A 17,478-nucleotide genomic window follows, 5' to 3' on the forward strand; every position below is an offset into this window, starting at 1 on the left:
TCTCTAGGCAATTGCCTTTGCTTGGCAGTCCAAGAGTTTATTCGATAAGCTCTGTCAATCCTACAAAACACTTCCTCAGGTTGAATCTTTAAAATCCCAGCTAGAAATTCAGAAGATATTTTCCTTAAGTCATCTCTGTTATTTTCCTGCAAACCTCTAAGTCTTATTGCATATTCTGTGAAATTATATTGTATCTTTAGAACCTCTTTTTGAATCCTCTGTTCCAGATATTCTACATTACCAGACTTTTGGTCAGCATCCATTTTAAATTTTTCTTCTGAACTATAATCCTGAATATTTAACAAATCATTTTCAATTTTTTGAAATCTATTGTCCAATTTATCTTGAATTTCATCCATTTTTGACTCTAGTAAATTAGTATTTGTATCCAACCGAATCATGAATTCTGGCAATTTTAAAATTTTTTGCTGCAAAAAGTCAAACTTGGATTTCACCAATTCCTTAGTTTCCTGCTTAAATTTTTCAAGTTGCTGATTCACAATCTCATCCCTTCTTTCAATCTCCTCTAAGAGAAATTCTATTATATTAAAATCAGGTTTCTGGGACTGAAGAGTTAAAACATATTGCTTTAAATTCTTGGTGGGGGAATCCCCCCCACCTATTTGTTTGTCTGACTTCACAAGCCTCAGTGCCATGTTTCCGCCTAAGCAGGCTTTGTTAGAAGAAGAAGAAAAAAAAAACAAGACAAAAGACTTCCAGCCAGCAACACTCAAGCCTCCAGGGAAAAAAGAGAAAAACAAAAACAGGAGCGGAGTTTTGTCTACAAATGTAGCCAGTGGTATTTATTCCGCTACATTGTAATAATAAAAAACGGAAGAACTTTCCCTCTCAAACTCTTCTCCAGCCGCGGCAGACGCCATTTTAAAAAGAAACTTTTTTCCTCTTTCTCTTCCTCTATTCTCTTAAGTAATTTTTAAAAGATAAGTAAAATACTTGCGCTTCAGTATTACAGGTCCAGCTCACATTTTCTTTGAGTAATCTGCCAAATTCGCAAGCTTGCTTTTGACGCCTGGCTCTGCATTAGCAGAGGTCTCCCAAAGCCCGGAGCAACGGCTGGGGATATGGGGCATCTCATCCGCTCCATCCCAAAAGTAAAAGAAAAACTTTTGGGACTCTGCAGAGAGTTCTACCCACCCCTGCCGGCTCTATCTCCGTTTCCTCATGGGAACGGAGTTTTTTCGAGCCGCCGTTCCGTTGTGAAGGCGGCTCTAACAGGCAGTGGAAGCTGACGATCCCTAAGGAACGTCTGGCGGCGGCCAGCAGCAAACAGGAAGTCCCTGATTTAGTTATTGTTAATGAGGATGTTGCCATCGTTGTCTTTTGTGTTATTTTTCCCCAAATTTTCATATACTAATTGGTTGGGGGTGGATGAAATGTCGTTATATAAGGATCCGGTTAATTAATTCAGAGGAGTTAGGGGGAAAATACAGTATTTTAACAATTCATTCTTCTATTCTTATCCCTAAACAATATAATGCAATTAATGCTTAAATACCAAGTAATCACAGTACTTAAATTCACTTTAAAATTAAACAATTTCTATATAACCTTTATATAATAAATCAATGGGATTTAAAATTCTCTATAAATCATCTGAAATATCCTATTAAGTTATATCACAGTTACCAGTACATGCTACCTATATTATCACAATTATTATTCCTTAATGATATCTATAACAATCTCTATGCAATGTCTATATTAATATCTAGCTTTCTAGTCAATACGCAGTATAATTCCACTTAATCAATATATTATTGTGCAATCTATATAGTTGTTTCAATAGGGTGGGAAACAATAAAACAATAAAAGAAAAAAAAATAATATTAAATCAATTCCTTAATGTATATTATAATAACTTCAAATTTGATATTAGTGTTCTTTAAGCAAAGTTAAGTAAGTTTTAAACTGGATTTTATAAAGTAGATGAAATTTAGTAATTTAATATTTAAAGTTCTCAACTATATCACTCTCAGACCAATTGGGGTTGCTTCCTTCTCCTTTCCTTCTTCCTTCGTTCTTCAGTTCGCCTTCTTTTCACCCAGCTGTCACAGTTCTATTTCAATGACCTCTATTAAATCCGTAAGTAAATCAATTGTTCCAATATTCCTGTGTAGCAAGTTGTATCTCCTTTGCCAACAGCGTCAATGTATCTAAAGTCTCACTACGAGTCTCGTGTCTGTAGTTGAATTTATTGTTGTTGCTGGACACAAAGTGAAAGTTTTCTTCTCCAAATCCTCAGTCCGCCATTCACTACTGTTCAGTTAGTTTCCTTCCGCTCACAACGATCTTAAATAGTCTCAGTTCTTTAAGTTTACTTTCTACAATCTTTCTCTTAAATAATCCTTTTTTTCCTCTGTTAAGTCAAATTGTATTATTTTAAAGTTATAATCCACCGCTTACTTATAATCCTCTTTGTCTGTCACTCGTTCCTTTCGCCTGTCAAATCTGCGTTGTCACTGTGTGTATTGAGCTTCGCTCCGATCACTGTCTCTCGCCGCTTGCCTGACGATCTTGCCGCCGCTTTTTGGAGTCCTATTCTCGCCAATGTATTTAGGTCCTTATGATTATACCTTTATATTTTGATCTACTTAGTCCTTACCGATGTTTCTCTTGAATCTTCGCTTCCACACTTATCGGTTGACAGCGCTCCGGCCAGCCAAAATGGCTGGTTTTTTCCCGGCTGGAATTAGGAGGGTTTCCTCTGAACCTTCAGGGTGATTGCTGTCGCACCGAGGTCCTAGAGAATCCTCCTTTTTCTATCGACCTCTCCGTGGTCGATAGTGCCAAAAACGGCTTCCAATCAAGAAATTTGGAACTTCGGGGACGGAGCCTCGTTCCCCTCGTTCCTTACACGCTGACGTCACCGCCGGAAGTCCCGGCATGGGTGAACTTTTCTATCAAGAGCTATCGACATGGTATACCAGTCTTGCAGTCGCTCTGGCACCCCCCGGATTCCATAAGCGGTTCTGACTTCTTGATCAATGGCTTCTTTAAAATAATGCAGAAGTATTCTGTCCAGCCAATATCCAAGGTTCCCCGTGACCCTTCTAAAGTCCCATACAAAGTCCTTTATGGGTCGATTTCCTTGACTTATCATCTTTATATCGGCTTCACTCTCGTTGATTCGGTCTTGGTCTTTGAATCTGGCCTGCAGCAGCTCAACAAAACCTTCTGCATCATTTAATTCAGCAATCCCCTCATTATGCAGCTGGGCTATCCAGTCAGCAGAATCTCCCTCATTCATCCCCTCCAAGATCACAGATAGCAAGTTGCGATCTATTTCGTATTGCTTTCCATACTGATCTATATGAGCCCATACTCAGCTGAGGAAATAGGCCAGTTTGGTAGACTTACCATCAAACATCGCTCTAAACCGTGGTGGCGGGGCCATTGCTGGCGGAATTGCCACGGCAGCTGGAGGCGGGGTGAATGCCGGCGGCTGAACTGGAACCTGCGGCGGCGGCGCTGCTGGCTGCTGGATCAGACCCCACGGCAGTGTTGGGATCGTTGGAGCAAATTGGGCCCATGGTGATCCCGTAAGAGGGGGAGCAGCAGGCGCTGGCATCCACTGGCACTGGACCCACCCCTGGCCGGGATAGAATCCCCAGCCTGGGGGAATAAATTCCGCAGGGGGTAGCATGAAGGCAGGTTGACGAGGGCTGGATACATGACAACATCCAGGCGATCGTTCTTTTGGTCCCATCTCTGGAGTTGGATCAGGCTGGCAACTTTTCCCAGAATCCATCTCCTTGGACTGAGCTCCTAGGCTTTGCATCACCTCTGCAGCTTCAAGGGCTCGTACCACGCCTTCAGAAGGAGAATACTGGTTCTTGATAAACCTTCTGGTATGTGAGCCCATGGCTCCCTCTGCAATCTTCTCTCTCCCTTCCATCTTCATTGAGTCTTCGCACCACCCAAGCTTTAGACTGGTGCTGGGGCTCAGCACCCCATTCAGCCCCCTTTGGGGGGACTGCTTAGTTATTTAGGAGATTCAGGTTAATGTCAGGGTTCCAAGGAACACCCTCAACAAAATAAAGCTCTGAGTCCTGAGGTTCCTCAAAGTTCCAATTTATTAGAGATGTCATGTTGGCACATCTCGGAAAACCTGAATCTGAAAGCTTCCAGGTTTCCCCCACCCAGCTAAGAGTTCACAGCCCTACCCCACACCCACAAGTTCATCACATTGTCTAATCAACTTTTCACACTCCACCGGATACAATCTTCATGCAGTCTGCATCAGACACGAGCAAAAGTCCTTGAGTATGGAATGTTGTTATGACTAACTTTCTACCGCTCCAACAACAACCCTCTCCCAACTTCCCCAGCTAAAATATGTGGCAGTTTAGAAGCAAAAAGAAAATTGTCTTCCAAAACTGACCCGGAGCTTGGGAGGGTCAGGTGCAGCCCTTCTGAGCTCTGTTTTCAGTTGCAACGACCTCCTGCAACCCTCTGCCAGCAAAAACACATGCAGCCCTCCTGAGCTCCATTTTCGTTGGCAGAGCACACGGGCCATTATAAGCGCCCCCAACACGAGTGACATTGAGTTGGCCACACCCATCCCGGCCCCCGGAGGTCAAACACAACCCCGATGCGGCCCTCAATGAAATCACGTTTGACACCCCTGGTCTATGGGATGCTGCAATATAAATGAGACAGCTGGCGAGTACCCAGATTGTGACCACAGGCTGCTTCAATGGCCATAATTGTAAGTATCGCTTATTCAGCACTGTTCTAACTTTGAATGGTTGCTGAACAAGTGTATGTTAAATGAGGATTATGAGTATTAGTAAGGAGCTGTTTAATTTTGGTGTGTGTATGTTTCAAATACATATTTGAAATAGACACCTAACATTAGAACCAACATGAAGAGAAGAGAAGAGAAGAGAAGAGAAGAGAAGAGAAGAGAAGAGAAGAGAAGAGAAGAGAAGAGAAGAGAAGAGAAGAGAAGAGAAGAGAAGAGAAGAGAATTCTTTATTGGCCAAGTGTGATTGAACACACAAGGAATTTGTCTTGGTGCATATGCTCTCAGTGTACATAAAAGAAAAAAAACATTCGTCAAAAATCATAATTTTGGCGAATAGATTAATGATAGTCATGCAGCAAATGATTCACCATGATCAAACTGGTTTTATAAATGGTAGACATATGAAGAGTAATGTAAGGCAAATTGTTAATTTATTAGAGTATCTGGGAAGGAACAACCAGGTCCCCGCAGTGCTAGTGTTTTTGGATGCTGAGAAAGCCTTTGATAGATTGAATTGGCAATTTTTACTAAAATTAATAGAAAGGATGCAATTTGGAGAGCAATTTGTACTATCTATTAAGGCAATATATCAAAAACAAACTGCGCAAATAATAGTTAATGGTGGTTTAACAGATTCTTTTAACATAGAAAAAGGAACAAGGCAAGGTTGTCCCTTGTCTCCATTATTGTTTGTTTTGACGTTGGAAATTTTATTAAACAAGATACGCGAGATGAATACAATAAAGGGAATTAAAATTAGACAGCATGAGTACAAGTTACGAGCATTTGCGGATGACCCGGTTGTTACCTTAACCCAACCGGTACAATCGATTACAGCCTTGATGGATATAACCTGCTTATATGGACAAGTATCTGGTTTTAAAATAAATGCAGCTAAAACAAAAATAATAGCTAAAAATATGGTTAGGAGCCAAAAAGAAGAGATAGAAAGGTTAACAGGATTTGAAGTAGTTAAGAAGGTTAAATATCTGGGGGTTTATATTATGACTGCAAATATGAAATTATATCAGTACAGCTATGAACCATTATGGCACAAAATAGAGAAAGAGATGGACAATTGGAAAAAACTACAACTGTCTTTGCTGGGAAGGATAGCCGCCGTAAAAATGAATATTTTACCAAAATTTTTATTTCTTTTTCAAATAATACCTATACTTAAAAAAGATGAAAACTTGAAGGAATGGCAGAAGGGCATAAATAAATTTGTGTGGGCAGGGAAGAAACCACGAGTTAAACAAAAGATATTGCAAGATACTCGTGAAAGAGGTGGCCTTAAGATGCCCAATTTAAGACTGTACTATGAAGCCGCTGCCCTCTCAGCAATCACAGACTGGATAAACCTAATGGAGGAAGAGATATTGAATATTGAAGGATATGGTTTGGTATATGGCTGGCATGTTTACTTAGTGTATGATAAGAAAGTAGATAAGACTTTTAAAAGTCATATATTAAGAAATGCTCAATTGCGTGTCTGGAAAAAGTATAAATATAAATTAAATGATTGGTTACCAATATGGACAGCACCCAGACACGCGATAGAGAACATAAATTTAGAGCAAAAGCAAGATAAGATTACATATAAGGAACTCCTCTATAAGGAAGGAGTTAGATTACAATTAAAATCTATGGAGCAATTAAGAGAAGAAGGGATTATTAAGACTTGGTTTCAGTATGGACAGTTGCTGGCCAGATGGAGAGAAGATCAAAAAACTGGTATTTTGCAGCAGGATGAGAATTTGATAAAGCAAATAAGAGATAAAGGTCAAATGCATATAAAAAGGTTGTATAACGCATTAGTGGAAATAGATTCAGAAACAGACTTAGTTAAGGACTGTATGATAAAATGGGCACAAAATGTAGGTGAACCAATAACGATGGAAACATGGGAAAAGATATGGGTTAGAAATGTAAGATTTACACAAGCACAAAATCTAAGGGAGAATTTTTACAAGATGTTTTATAGATGGCATTTAGATCCAAAAAAACTAGCTTGTATGTATCCAAACTTACAACCTAAGTGTTGGCGATGTGAGTGTGAAGATGCTACATATTTTCATATATGGTGGACATGTAAAAAAATTAAGGCTTTTTGGATAAAAATATGGTGGATTATTCAAAACATTTTGAAGAAAAAAATTAAATTCACACCACAGTTCTTTCTGTTGGGAATAGTTATGGATTGTACTGTAATAGAGATTAAGCTGGTTTTGAACTTAATAACAGCTGCCAAGTTACTGGTGGCACAGTACTGGAAGAAGGAAGATCCACCCACCATTGAGGAATGGACATTAAAAGTTGTGCATTTGGCAGAAATGGCAAAAATTTCATCATATCTTAAAGACCATTCAAATGAGAGATATATATCGGAATAGAGAAGATGGATTGATTATATACAGAAGAAATATCCGAATAAGAAGATTCATATAGCTTATGAAAGAAATAATTTTAAATAGTTTATATCTGGGGGTTTTTTTTTGGTGTTTTTTTTTTGAGTTATAAGGAGTTAAGGACCTAGGGAGAATATGAAATGTAATAATTTGTTAGCATATTTTAGTTTTTGATTTGTGAATGCTATACCCTGTGCTTGTTCTGGGAAGTCTAGGGAGGGGGGTGGAGGGGAGGGAGGGGAAGGAGGGGAAGGAGGGGTGAAAATGTTGTATTTCTTATAAAACTTTTCAATAAAAAAAAGAATCATAAGGTACAATACTTAATGATAGTCATAAAGTACAAATAAGCAATAAAATCACATTAGGAAACAGTAAATATAAATCATAAGGATACCAGCAACAAGGTTACAGTCATACAGTCATAAGTGGGAGGAGATGGGTGATAGGAACGATGACAAGATTAATAGTAGTGCAGACTTAATAAATAGTTTAACAGTGTTGAGGGAATTATTTGTTTAGCAGAGTGATGGCGTTTGGGAAAAAACTGTTGTTATGTCTAGTTGTTTTGGTGTGCAGTGCTCTATAGCGTCGTTTTGAGGGTAGGAGTTGAAACAGTTTATGTCCAGGATGTGAGAGTTCTGTAAATATTTTCACAGCCCTCTTTTTGACTCGTGCAGTATACAGATCCTCAATGGAAGGCAGGTTGGTAGTAATTGTTTTTTCTGCAGTTCTAATTATCCTCTGAAGTCTGTGTCTGTCTTGTTGGGTTGCAAAACCAAACCAGACATTTATAGATGTGCAGCTTTCTTGAGCTTTCTGAGTTGGCGCAGAAAGAACATTCTTTGTTGTGCTTTTTTGATGACTTTTTTGATATTAGGTGTCCATTTTAGGTCTTGAGATAGGGTAGAACTTAAAAATTTGAAGGTCTCTACTGTTGATACTGTGTTGTCTAGTATTGTAAGAGGTGGTAATATGGGAGGGTTTCTCCTAAAGTCTACCATCATTTCTACAATTTTGAGTGTGTTCAGTTCCAGATTGTTCTGGTCACACCACGAGGCTAGTTGTTCAACCTCCCGTCTGTATGCGGATTCATCATTGTCTCGAATGAGACCGATCACTGTTGTGTCATCTGCGAACTTCAGTAGCTTAACAGATGGATCGTAAAAATGTACAACAAAGAATTTTCCCCTGCGTCAATTCAGAAAGTTCAGACTGCCCCAGGAGCTATTGATACAGATTTATAGAGGAATTATTTAGTCTGTCATTTGTACTTCTATAACTCTCTGATTTGGTACAAAAACTAAACCTAACAGGTACAGACTTCAACAGATAGTTAGAACTGCAACAAGAACTATTTCAAACAGCCTTCCTTCCATAGAGGACCTATATATTGCATGGGTCAGGAGAAGGGCTGAGAAAATATCTACAGACATCTTATACCCTACACATAAACTGTTTCAACTCCTCAGGACACCACTACAGAGCATTGTATGCCAAAACAACCAAATATAGTTTTTTCCCTAATGCCATGATGATGAACCTGTGGCACACGTGCCAGAGGTGGCACACAGCGCCCTCTCGGTGGGCACACAAGCCCCAGTTCAGCTCCACCGCGCATGCATGCACCTCCCACCGGCCAGCTGGTCTTTGGGTTTCTGTCGCGCATGCGCAGGGCGCATGTGGGGGCACATGCACATGCATGGGGGGGGTGACACGCATGGAGGGGCGCGTGTGCGCAGGGGTTGTGTGGGGTGTGCGCACACACCAGAGGGGTGCATGCGGGGGGCTGCACACTTGTGGAGGGGCAGGGCACATGCAGGGGGCCATGCACGTACTGCATTTTGGGGGTTCAGGTGCAAGCACATGCTTTGGGCACTCAGTCCGGAAAAGGTTAGCCACCACTGCCCTAATGCTATCACTCTGCTGAAGACCTAATTTCCACAGTACTGTCTTATGTCTAAGTATAAATGAATTGACAAATGAATTATACTCTTAGAAATCCCATTGCCTAGTCATAAAATAATTTTTAAAAGTTTGAATATTTAGATGTTTTGGCATGCAGTTATGACAGAGTCATGTGAAAAAGTGAGTACACCCTCTTTGAGTTCTATGGTTTTATGTTTCAGAACATAGTAAAAATCATCTTTTTTTATTTCTTTGGAAACAGTTGGTCCACTAAAGAGAGAAGATGGCAAGGAACTTACTGTCAGCAGGGAGAAAGCAGAGCTGCTTAACTCATTCTTTGCATCAGTCTTCACACAAAAAGAAACCATAGCCCAACCTATCAAGGAAACTACCATAAAAGACAGACTAGAAATAAAAATTAAAATAAGCAAGAAAATGGTAAGAGAACACCTGTCTGATCTTGACAAAAATAAATCACCGGGACCTGACAAAATACATCCCACAGTGCTAAAGGACCTGGCAGATGTTATCTCAGACTCATTGTACCATATCTTTTAAAAATCCTGGAGCAACGAGGATTGGAAAAGGGCTGATGCTGTTCCCATCTTCAAGAAAGGGGGCCCTAACCCTAACTAGTAGCAAGCACAGGTTTCATATCATGCCAAATCAATCTTAATTCATTCTTTTTTTTTTATTATTTCAAATTTATATACTGCACCTTCTCCCAAGGGACTCAGGGCGGTGTACAGCCAGATAAAAACATACAATACAAACATTAAGAACAATTAAAAGAATATATATTAATTTGGCCCCAGTTTAAAATGACAAACCAATTAAAAATTAAAAATTTAAAAATATGTTAAGCCACCCCGGCTTGATGAAAAAAGAAAGTTTTAAGGGCACGGCGGAAGGCACCGAGGTCTTGGATTCTCCTTATCTCAGGGGGCAGCTGGTTCCATAGGGTAGGTGCCCCCACAGAGAAGGCCCTCCCCCTGGGGGTCACCAGCCTACATTGTTTGGCTGATGGCACCCCGAGGAGGCCTTCTCTGTGGGAGCGCACAGGTCGATGGGAGGCCATCGGTAGCAGCAGGCGGTCTCGAAGATAACTAGATCCTATGCCATGGTGCATTTTAAAGGTGATAACCAACACCTTGAAGCGCACCCGGAAGACCACTGGGAGCCAGTGCAGCTCACGCAGGAGGTGTTGTATGGGAACGCCATGCGGCTCCCGTGACTACCCGCGTGGCCGCATTCTGGACCAGTTGGAGCCTCCGGGTGCTCTTCAAGGGGAGTCCCATGTAGAGAGCGTTGCAGTAGTCCAGGCAAGAGGTGACGAGGGCATGAGTGACTCTGCACATGGAATCCCGATCAAGAAAGGGTCGCAACTGGCGAATCAGGCGAACCTGACAAAAGGTCCCCCTGGCTACAGCCGTCAGATGTTCCTCCAAGGACAGCTGCATATCCAGGAGGACTTCCAGATTGTGCGCCCTCTCTGAGGGGGCCAAAGACTCGCCCCCAATAGTCAGCGATGGAGTCAGCTGACTATATCGGGATGCCGGGAACCACAGCCACTCAGTCTTGGAAGGGTTGAGCTTGAGCCTGTTCCTCCCCATCCAGATCCGCACAGCCTCCAGGCACTGAGACATCACTTCAAGGGCATCGTTGGGGTGGCCTGGGGTGGAGATGTGCAGCTGGGTGTCATCAGCGTACTGGTGGTACTTCACCCCAAAGCCACGGATGATCTCGCCCAGCGGCTTCACATAAATGTTGAACAAAAGGGGTAAGAGGACCGACCCCTGAGGCACTCCACAAATGAGAGGCCTCGAGGTCGACCTCTGCCCCCCTGCCAACACAAACTGCGACCGGTCAGAGAGAAAGGAGAACCACCGTAACACGGTGCCCCCCATCCCCAACTCTTCCAACCGGTGCAGCATGAAACCATGGTCGATGGTATCAAAAGCCGCTGAGAGGTCTAACAGGGCTAGAACACAGGAGCAACCCCTGTCCCGAGCCCTCCAGAGATCATCTACCAACGCGACCAATGCTGTTTCCGTGCTGTGCCCAGGCCTGAAACCCGACTGGCACGGATCTAGATAAGACGTTTCCTCCAGGAATTGTGGAAACTGTCGTGCAACCACACTCTCAACAACCTTCGCCACGAAGCGAAGGTTGGAGACAGGATGGTAGTTGGCCAATAATGCCGGGTCCAGGGTCTTTGATAGAGTAACTAAATTAGTAGACCAGAGAAATGCTCTGGACGTAGTATATTTAGATTTCTTTAAGGCATTCGACAAAGTAGACCACAACCTACTTCTTGGTAAGCTAGAAAAATGTGGAATAGACAACATCACCACCAGATGGATTTGTAGCCAGCTGACAAACTGTACTCAACCAGTAGTCCTTAATGGTACTACATCTACAGGGTGGGAAGTAAGCAGTGGGGTACCACAAGATTCCATCTTAAGTCCAGTACTCTTCAATATCTTCATAAATGACTTAAATGAGGGAATAGAAGGGGAACGCATCAAATTTGGAGATGACACTAAGCTGGCAGGAATAGCCAACACCCCGGAAGACAAGCTCAGTATTGAAAAGGATCTTGACAGACTTGAATATTGGGCCCTATCCAAAAATGAATTCTAATGTGGAAAAAAGCAAAGTTTTACATTTAGGGAGGAAAAACCAAAGGTACAGGTACAGATTAGGCAAAACCTGGCTCAAAAACAGTAACTGTGAGAGGGACCTTGGAGTCCTAGAGGACAATCACTTAAATATGAGCCAGCAGTGTGCAGCCGCAGCCAAAAAACTAATACAATTCTTGGTTGTGTAAACAGAGGCATAGAATCAAAATTATAGGAACTATTAGTACCACTTTATAAAACCTTAGTAAGACCACTGCATCCAGTTTTGGTCACCACGTTACAAAAAAAGATGTCAAGACTTTGGAAAAAGCGCACAGAAGAGAACTAAGATGATTAAAGGCCTGGAGATTAAAACAAATCAAGAATGATTGCAGGATTTGGGTTTTGCTAGTTTAGAGAAAATAAGGGGTGACATGATACGTATTTTCCCGAAAATAAGACCCTGTCTTATATATTTTTTGAACCGTGAAATAAGTGCTTGGCCTTATTGCCATGCGCTCAAAAGCCCAATTGAGCTTATTATCAGGGGATGTCTTATTTTGGGGAAAACAGGGTAGATGTATTTGAGGGGTTGCCACAAAGAAGAGGGGGTCAATTTATCTTCCAAAGCACCAGAGGGCAGGGCAGGAAACAATGGATGGAAACTAATCAAGGAGAGAAGCAACCTCGAATTAAGAAGAAGCTTCCTAACAGTGAGACCCATAAGCCAGTGGAACAGCTTGCTTTCAGAAGTTGTGGATGCTTCATCACTGGAGGTTTTTAAGAAGATACTGGACAGCCACTTGTCTGAAATGATATAGGGTCTCCTGCTTGAGCAGGGTTGGACTAGAAAATCTCCAAGATCTCTTCCATCTCTATTCCGAATTTGAATTTGAATATACAGAGGAGTTCATGATTAACTCAATGACTGTACAGTAACCAGATACTGTGGCTGCAAAACAAGTCCAAATCATCATCCATTCAGCACTGTGCTTGACAGTTGGTATGAAATGTTTGTGCTGATATTCTGTATTTGGTTTTTGCCAAAATTGACATTGTGCATTATGGCCAAACATCTCCACTTTGGTCTCATCTGTCCAAAGGACAGCATTCTAGAAGTTTTGTGAATTGTTCGGATGCAACTTTGCAAACCTAAGCTGTAATGTCATGTTCTTTATAGAGAGAAGAGGCTTTCTCCTGGCAATCCTTCCAAACAAACCAGTCTTTTTCTAACTGTACTGTTAAGAACTTTAACATTTAACATACTAACTGAGGCATGTAGATTCTGAGATGTAACACTTTGATTTTTGCGATATTTTTTTTTAATTTGATTTATATGCCGCCCTTCTCCGAAGACTCAGGGCGGCTTACAATGTGCTCAGCAATAGCCTTCATCCTTTTGTATATTTATACAAAGTCAGCTTATTGCCCCCACAAACTGGGTCCTCATTTCACCTACCTTAGAAAGGATGGAAGGCTGAGTCAACCTTGAGCCTTGGCGAGATTCGAACCCTGCAGTAATTGCAGGCAGCTGGTCTTAATAACCAGCTTAATAACAGGGTGCCTTAAACCCCTGTACTCCCAAGGCTCTTTTTAACATCAGTTAAAATAGTTTAAAATTATTAAATGAATTCGGCTCAATTTAAAACCCCAGAAATTTAAAACCCAATTTAAAATTGTTATGTTGATAGACCAGCCTGGAGGAACAACAGGGTCTTGAGTGCACAACGAAACACCCGGAGGTCGGAGATCTTACATATTTCCAGGGGCAGTTCGTTCCACAGGGCTGGGGCTCCCACAGAGAAGGCCCTCCCCCTGGGTGTCGCCAGCCGACATAACTTGGCTGATGGCACCCTAAGGAGACCCTCTCTGTGGGAGCGAACTGGCCGGTGGGAGGCTATTGGTGGCAGAAGTCGGTCTCGAAGGTACCCGGGTCCTGTGCCATGGAGCGCTTTAAAGGTGGTGACCAACACCTTGAATCGCACGCGGAAGACCACTGGGAGCCAGTGCAGCTCACGCAGGAGGGGTGTCACGTGGGCACAACGAGTTGCGCCCATAACCACCCACGCGGCCGCATTCTGGACCAGCTGGAGCCTCCAAGTGCTCTTCAAGGGAAGCCCCATGTAGAGAGCATTACAATAGTCCAGCCGGGAGGTGACAAGGGCGTGAGTGACCATGCGCAAGGCATCCCGGTCCAGAAAGGGCTGCAACTGACGAATCAGGCGAACCTGATAAAAGGCCCCCCTGGCCACGGCTGTCATATTCTCTTCTAAAGACAGCCATGCGTCCAGGAGGACACCCAGATTGCGAGCCCTCTCCGTGGGGGGCAAGGATTCACACCCAATAGTCAGCGATGGCACCTGCTGACTATATCGGGACGCCGGAAGCCACAGCCACTCAGTCTTGGAGGGGTTGAGTCTGAGTCTGTTCCTCCCCATCCAGACCCGCACGGCCTCCAGGCAGCGAGACATCACATCAATGGCATCGTTGGAGTGGTCTGGGGTGGAGATGTACAGCTGAGTATCATCAGCGTACAGATGACACTTCACCCCAAAACCACGGATGATCTCACCCAGCGGCTTCACATAAATGTTGAACAGAAGGGGTGAGAGGACCGACCCTTGCGGCACTCCCCATGCGAGACGCCTCGAGGTCGACCTCTGCCCCCCTGCCAACACAAACTGCGAGCGGTCGGAGAGGAAGGAGGAGAACCACCGCAAAACGGTGCCCCCTATTCCTAACCCCCTCAACCGCTGCAGCATGATACCATGGTCGATGGTATCAAAAGCCGCTGAAAGATCTAATAGGACTAGGACAGAGGAGCAATCCCTGTCCCGAGCCCTCCAGAGATCATCCACCAATGCGACCAATGCCGTTTCTGTGCTGTACCCCTGCCTGAAGCCCGACTGGCACGGGTCCAGATAGATAGCTTCATCCAGGTGTCGGGGAAGCTCTCATGCCACCACGCTCTCAACAACCTTCGCCACAAAACGAAGGTTGGAGACCGGACGGTAGTTGGCTAATTCAGCCACGTCCAGGGAAGGGTTCTTCAGGAGGGCCCTCACTACCACCTCTTTCAAGGCGGCAGGAAAGGCACCCTCGCTCAGAGAAGCAGTTATAATCCCCTGGAGCCAGCCTCGTGTAACCTCCCGGGAGGCCAGTACCAACCAGGAGGGACACGGGTCCAATAAACACGTGGCGGCACTAATCTTACCCAGAACCCTGTCCACATCCTCGAGAGCCACAGGATCAAACTCCTCCCAGATAATATTCTCAAGACCTACCCTCATCTCCTCCCCTGGACTCATCCAATCAGAGTCCAAGCCATCCCGAATCCGAGCGACTTTATCATGCAGGAATTGCACAAAATCCTCAGCGCAGCCCTGCAAGGGATCTTCCCGCATTCCCCCCCCCCGAAGAAGGGAGTGGGTCACCCTAAACAGGACGGCTGGGCGGTTCTCTGCAGATGCGATTAGAGCCGAAAAATGGTTAGATTTCGCCGCTTTTATCGCCACTAGGTAGATCTTGATATAAGACCTCACCTGTGTCCGATCGGAATCGGATTGACTAGTCCTCCAAATGCTCCCTAGGCGTCTTTTCCGACGCTTCATCTCTCTCAGCTCCTCAGAGAACCAAGGAGCCAATTGAGATCGGCATCGGGTCAGAGGCCGCAAAGGCACGACGCGATCCAAAGCTCCGGCGGCCGCACCCTCCCAGGCGGCCACCAGCTCTTCAGTCGAGTTGTGTGCCAGAGTCTCAGGAAACGGCCCAAACTCCGTCAGGAACCTTTTAGGGTCCATCAGGCGCCTGGGACGGAACCATTTGGTCGGTTCCGTCTCCCTGCGGCGGGGGGAAGCGGTAGGAAAGTCTAAGTGAAGGAGCAAATGATCTGTCCATGACAAGGGTTTGATGTCTAGGTCCCCTCTACCAAGATCATTCAACCACTGACCAGAGACAAAAATCAGGTCCAGAGTGTGTCCCCCTATGTGAGTTGGGCCTTGAACTAACTGGGTCAGGTCCATGGCCGTCATGGAAGCCATGAACTCCCGAGCCACCTCTGACGCCTCACCCGCAGACGGAAGGTTGAAATCCCCCATGACAATAAGTCTGGGGATGTCAACCGCCCCCCCGGCAATGACGTCGAGTAGCTCAGGCAGGGTCGCTGCCACGTGGCAGGGAGCCAGGTACGCAGTCAGCAAACCCATCTGCACCCCACGGCCCCACTTCACAAAGAGGGACTCACATCCGGCTATCTGAGGAACAGTGGTCTCCCTCGGACAAAGACTCTCCCTAATAATCACCGCCACTCCCCCACCCCTCCCCTGGGCCCTTGGCTGATGAAATGCACGGAAACCTGGTGGGCACATTTCAACGAGGGGAACCCCCCCTCTTGGCCCAACCAGGTCTCCGTAATACCTGCCAGGTCCGCACCCCCCTCTAAAATAAGATCACAAATGAGGGGGGCTTTATTAACGACCGACCTGGCATTACACAACATCAGCTGCGGACCCTGGGCCTGAGACTCTGCACAACCCAAGATACGAGTCGCGCATTGGGGGCCGGGGTGCATAATTGCTCGTAAACAGCGTGTGCACACCCCCAGCACATGATATGGCCCCCTGCGCCCGTCATACCTGTCCCTCCCACTCATTGTTTCAATTACACTGCCCTTCCTATCGTCCCCCTGCTGCCCGGTTAAATTTCCTTTCACGACCCCTCTGTTGCAGCCAATTGACCTATCATCCCGCTCAGTCGCTATCTGAACCCCCCCAGGTCCACTTTTACAACCCCCTCCCTTCCTCCCGGGTCCCCTTAAAATTTTGATTAAAAATTTAGCTAAAAAACCCCTCAACCCCCTTCTCGCACCATGCCAGGAAAATTCTGTTCAGTTTGTTTAAAATCAATTAAACTCACTCTTTTCTTTCTCCACTTCCATAACCTGCTTCTTCCATTCATCAAATGTGGGAATATCTCCTGGGTCCTTTGGGGTTATTACAGAAGTAGGGTCAATTTCTCCTGCTTTTCTCTATACCAGGCAGCAAAACAATAAATATAAGGTTTATTGATATTAACAAAAGATCAAGATTATATATAAGCAATGTGATGAGTACCCAAATGATCAGTTTATACTGAAATGATCATTTAAAATATAGCTATCATTAATAGGTCTAACAATTAATTGTCAAGGCTATTGCTCTGCAGAGCTTCCAGTTGTATTTGGAACAATTATTTGAAAGTAGCTCATTTTAACAAAAGAGACTGTTAAATAAATTTCTATCCTATACCAACAAATATTTTATCAACTCATTATCCTAAATCAATCCAGGCAAGAAACCACAATAAAAAGAGAAAATACAGCATACCCAATTTGAAAAAAAAACATTTTTATGTTATTCATGTAATACCACTACTCTTGATTTAAAGTATAAAAATACATTATTTCTTTTCAAGTTGAATTGCTCATTATAATGCTCTACTGAAAGACAGTTCATAAACCTGTCACACTTAGATTTTTGTCTGGAGAAAGATTAGCAGTTTGACTGCAAGATCTACAGAAAATGTACTTCCCGAAGTCCCTTTAGAATTTGGGACACCAAAAATTCCCTCTTCCTCTTCAATACTTTTTTTACTGTGCTGTCACAGCTGAACATGGCTTATGTAAATAAAAGAGAAAGTCTTCTCAGTTAAGAGTCTAAGCAGCAAAGCAGACCATTAAGCATATTATTCTGCCTTGTTCTTGACCTGATTGAGGCCACACGGTGTTTCAGAAGTTATC

General features: G+C 43.8%; 1 protein-coding gene across 8 annotated transcripts in view; it reads right to left on the reverse strand.

Moving 5' to 3' along the window:
• Positions 1-17,478, reverse strand: part of SUCO (SUN domain containing ossification factor) — a 455,138-nt gene that overhangs the window by 198,328 nt on the left and 239,332 nt on the right. For all 8 annotated transcript variants that reach the window (XR_015733529.1, XR_015733528.1, XM_060690206.2 and 5 more), the window contains one exon: positions 16,617-16,728. Coding sequence is in view for 6 of the 8 variants with exons in the window: in XM_060690206.2 (XP_060546189.1) it covers positions 16,617-16,728 (112 nt within the window). In the remaining 2 variants the exon portion in view is untranslated. The remainder of the gene's footprint in view (positions 1-16,616; positions 16,729-17,478) is intronic.

This window comes from Pantherophis guttatus, chromosome 3 (genome assembly GCF_059756535.1).
Source record: "Pantherophis guttatus breed Tessera chromosome 3, ASM5975653v1, whole genome shotgun sequence".
NCBI lineage: Eukaryota > Metazoa > Chordata > Lepidosauria > Squamata > Colubridae > Pantherophis > Pantherophis guttatus.